General features: G+C 41.6%; 1 protein-coding gene across 1 annotated transcript in view; it reads right to left on the bottom strand.

Moving 5' to 3' along the window:
• The window catches only part of Rbl2 (RB transcriptional corepressor like 2), a 52,621-nt gene that overhangs the window by 31,441 nt on the left and 18,264 nt on the right, over positions 1-2,916 (bottom strand). Inside the window, exon 9 of the mRNA XM_031340830.1 lies at positions 1,042-1,208. Within this exon, the coding sequence (XP_031196690.1) occupies positions 1,042-1,208 (167 nt within the window). The remainder of the gene's footprint in view (positions 1-1,041; positions 1,209-2,916) is intronic.

The following is a 2,916-nucleotide window of genomic DNA, read 5'->3' as shown; positions in this document are numbered from 1 at the left end:
TTTTTTTGTTTGTTTTGTTTTGTTTTTCAAGACAGGGTTTCTCTGTGTAGCCCTGGCTATCCTAATACTTACTCTGTAGACCAGGCTGGCCTCAAATTCAGAGATCCACCTGCCTCTGTCTCCCAAGCCCTGGGATTAAAGGCATGTGCCACCACTGCCCAACTTGTGGATTTTTAATATAAATATAGAGATATGAAGTATTCATACAAGTCAAATGTTATTGAGTTCAGGTTTCAGGAGTTCAACCTCCTAACAATTACAAAAGTATTTCTCATTAGGAAAAATATTTAGTTTGGCTTGGTGTCATATCTGTTCATAATCATAGTTCTCAAGAGACAGAGGCAAGAGGATTCATAAATTTAAAGCCTGTTTGGACTATGTCGTGAATTCCAGACCAGGCAGGGCTGCATAGCAAGGACCTGCATCAAACAAACAAAACAAAGAAACAAACAGACTGCCCCAAAGCCTGTAAAACAAAATTTTAAAAACAGATTTCTAACAATTAGAATAATTGTTATATTTTTTTTCTGGATAATGCCAGCATTTCAATTTTTTAAGTATATAAATTTTCTTACTGATAGTAACAACATAGTGTTTTTGTTATATAGTAAGTACTATCTTAACTGTATGTATGTATTTATTCATTTATTTTAAATTTATCTTATATGTAAGCACATGTTTTTTGCTTGGTTGTTTGGGTTTTGGGTTTTTTTTGGGGGGGGTGCAGGCATATCTTCTTAAAATTTGCTTATTTGTTTATTTTTGAAGCAGGTTCTCATTCTGTGGGCCAGAGTAGCCTCAGATGTTTGTAATTTTCCTGTCTTAGCCTCTTGAGTCACAGGATTTCAAGCAAGCAGCACCATGCATGCCTACATGCATATTTTATACTGCCATGTCATTTACTGACTAATAAGGCTAACTGTACAATTACTGTAAAATTGTTAAAGGGTAACATAAGGCACTAATACTGAAAAATTAAGGAAAGAAACTGAACAATGGTCAACAACTAACTCTTGGAAGACAGATGAAACCAAAGCCAACCTGAGTATCTGCTCCAGCTTCTCACTGGGTGAATTCCTGAGGCCGGTCAGCATGCTGTGAAGACGGCTCAGGCTGTGTGCAGCTGTGGAGACAGGAGTCACACAAGGGCTGTTCTCCTGAACGTACCTCACGCCAGTCAGCGGTGTGCAGACTCTCAGTGCTTTAGACTGGAGGAAGAAAATGGAGTGGGTTTCTTTAAATTACACTACAAATAGGAATTCCAGGCAATTAGACTTTCTATCCATATATGTTAGCATCTCAAATATCATTATTCTGGGAGTTTAGATGTAATTCCACTCAAAGGTTCCATTATCCAAAGATGTGTGAAAGAACAATACATACTCCAGGCAACTAAAAGTTTTCTGTTAAGTAAACCATAGAGATTGGGTGTGTGCCAGGACAGTCAACTAAACCATAGAGATTGGGTGTGTGCCAGGACAGAGCAGAGCACAGAGGCACAGTGTACACTCACTCAGTCACACAAGCTCTCCTTCAGGGAGTTCACACTTGAAAACATTAAGAACATCATTGCCTACGCTGACACATCCCACAGCTTCAGTCTACTGCTGCAGACTGACACTCAAGGACAGACACAGGAAAGCAATAGCTTAGATCTGCCTAAAGAAGAATCGGTGGATCAATTTACCTCAGAAGGTAAGCATTTCAAAATAAATAAATAAAAAGACAATCTGATGCAGGGCAAGTCCTCATCACTTTCGCCTGGCTTGCTTGCTTTCTCTCTCTCTTTCTCTCTCTCTCTCTTTCTCTCTCTCTCTTTCTCTCTCTCTTTCTTTCTCTCTCTTTTTTGTTTTTAAAGATTTATTTATTTAATGTACGTAAGTACACTGTTGCTCCCTTCAGGCACACCAGAAGAGAGCACTGCATCCCATTATAGATGGTTGTGAGCCGCCATGTGGTTGCTGGGATTTGAACTCAAGACATCTAGAAGAGCAGACTGCTCTCTTAACCGCTGAGACACCTCTTCAGCCCATCCCCTGGCTTTCATTCCTAGAATCCACGACAGTTTATCTCAAGTAGACAGGTCTCCAGAGGAGCAAGTTAGCCAACATTCTTGAATACACAGATGCAAAATATGCAACCCTGGTGTCAAAGAATTTAAGCCTGAGTACATTCACTAGCAAACCAGCTTTTCTAACTCTTCAAAGAAACTCTAAAAGGTTAAGCTAGCTTTGTGCTTTTCTGATAGTGAGAATCCAGCAACTGTCCCTGAGCGCTGAAGTTACTCATCCTAGACTTTCAAAATGCCGAGCAAAGTGTTTACTCAGTAACAGAACAAACTATTCAATCTCAGGACACAGAAAAACACACGATGTTCACTAAATGGAAGTGAATACGTGTTCTGTGTGTCTTAAACAGCAGCAGAGCTGAGACTGCCATCTGTCTCCGGGAAAGCCTACCTGCTGTCTAACAGCCATAAATGGTCCCTGGGTGGATCAGGTACCATCAGAGCACTGCCCTGGCTTCCTGTGGCACCCACTCCCGCTGTGTGTGAAGCACTCCTTGCCTGTACTGTGAAACAAAAATGTCTTGGTGCATACAAAGAGCTCCTAGCAGCCATCAACACATAAAACAATCTCACCGCAAGCAGCATTGGGTTCACAGGAACCAAGTGTGACAACCACGGCTTGAGCCTTCCAGTCAGCATGGGCTTCTGTGTTGGTAAAGGGTTGTGCCTCACAAGACCCCTGCTATTGTCAGTTAGGGGCTACTTTCCTTTAACTCAGGTATAAAATACCAGGCCAGGTGCAGTGGCACACATCTTTAATCCCAGCACTCAAAGGCAGAGGCAGGTGGATCTCTGTGAGTTCGAGGCCAACCTGGTCCATTTAGAGATTTAGTTCCAGGACAGACTGG

This window comes from Mastomys coucha, unplaced genomic scaffold (genome assembly GCF_008632895.1).
Source record: "Mastomys coucha isolate ucsf_1 unplaced genomic scaffold, UCSF_Mcou_1 pScaffold22, whole genome shotgun sequence".
Classification (NCBI taxonomy): domain Eukaryota; kingdom Metazoa; phylum Chordata; class Mammalia; order Rodentia; family Muridae; genus Mastomys; species Mastomys coucha.
This window is presented reverse-complemented; position numbering and strand designations above follow the sequence as displayed.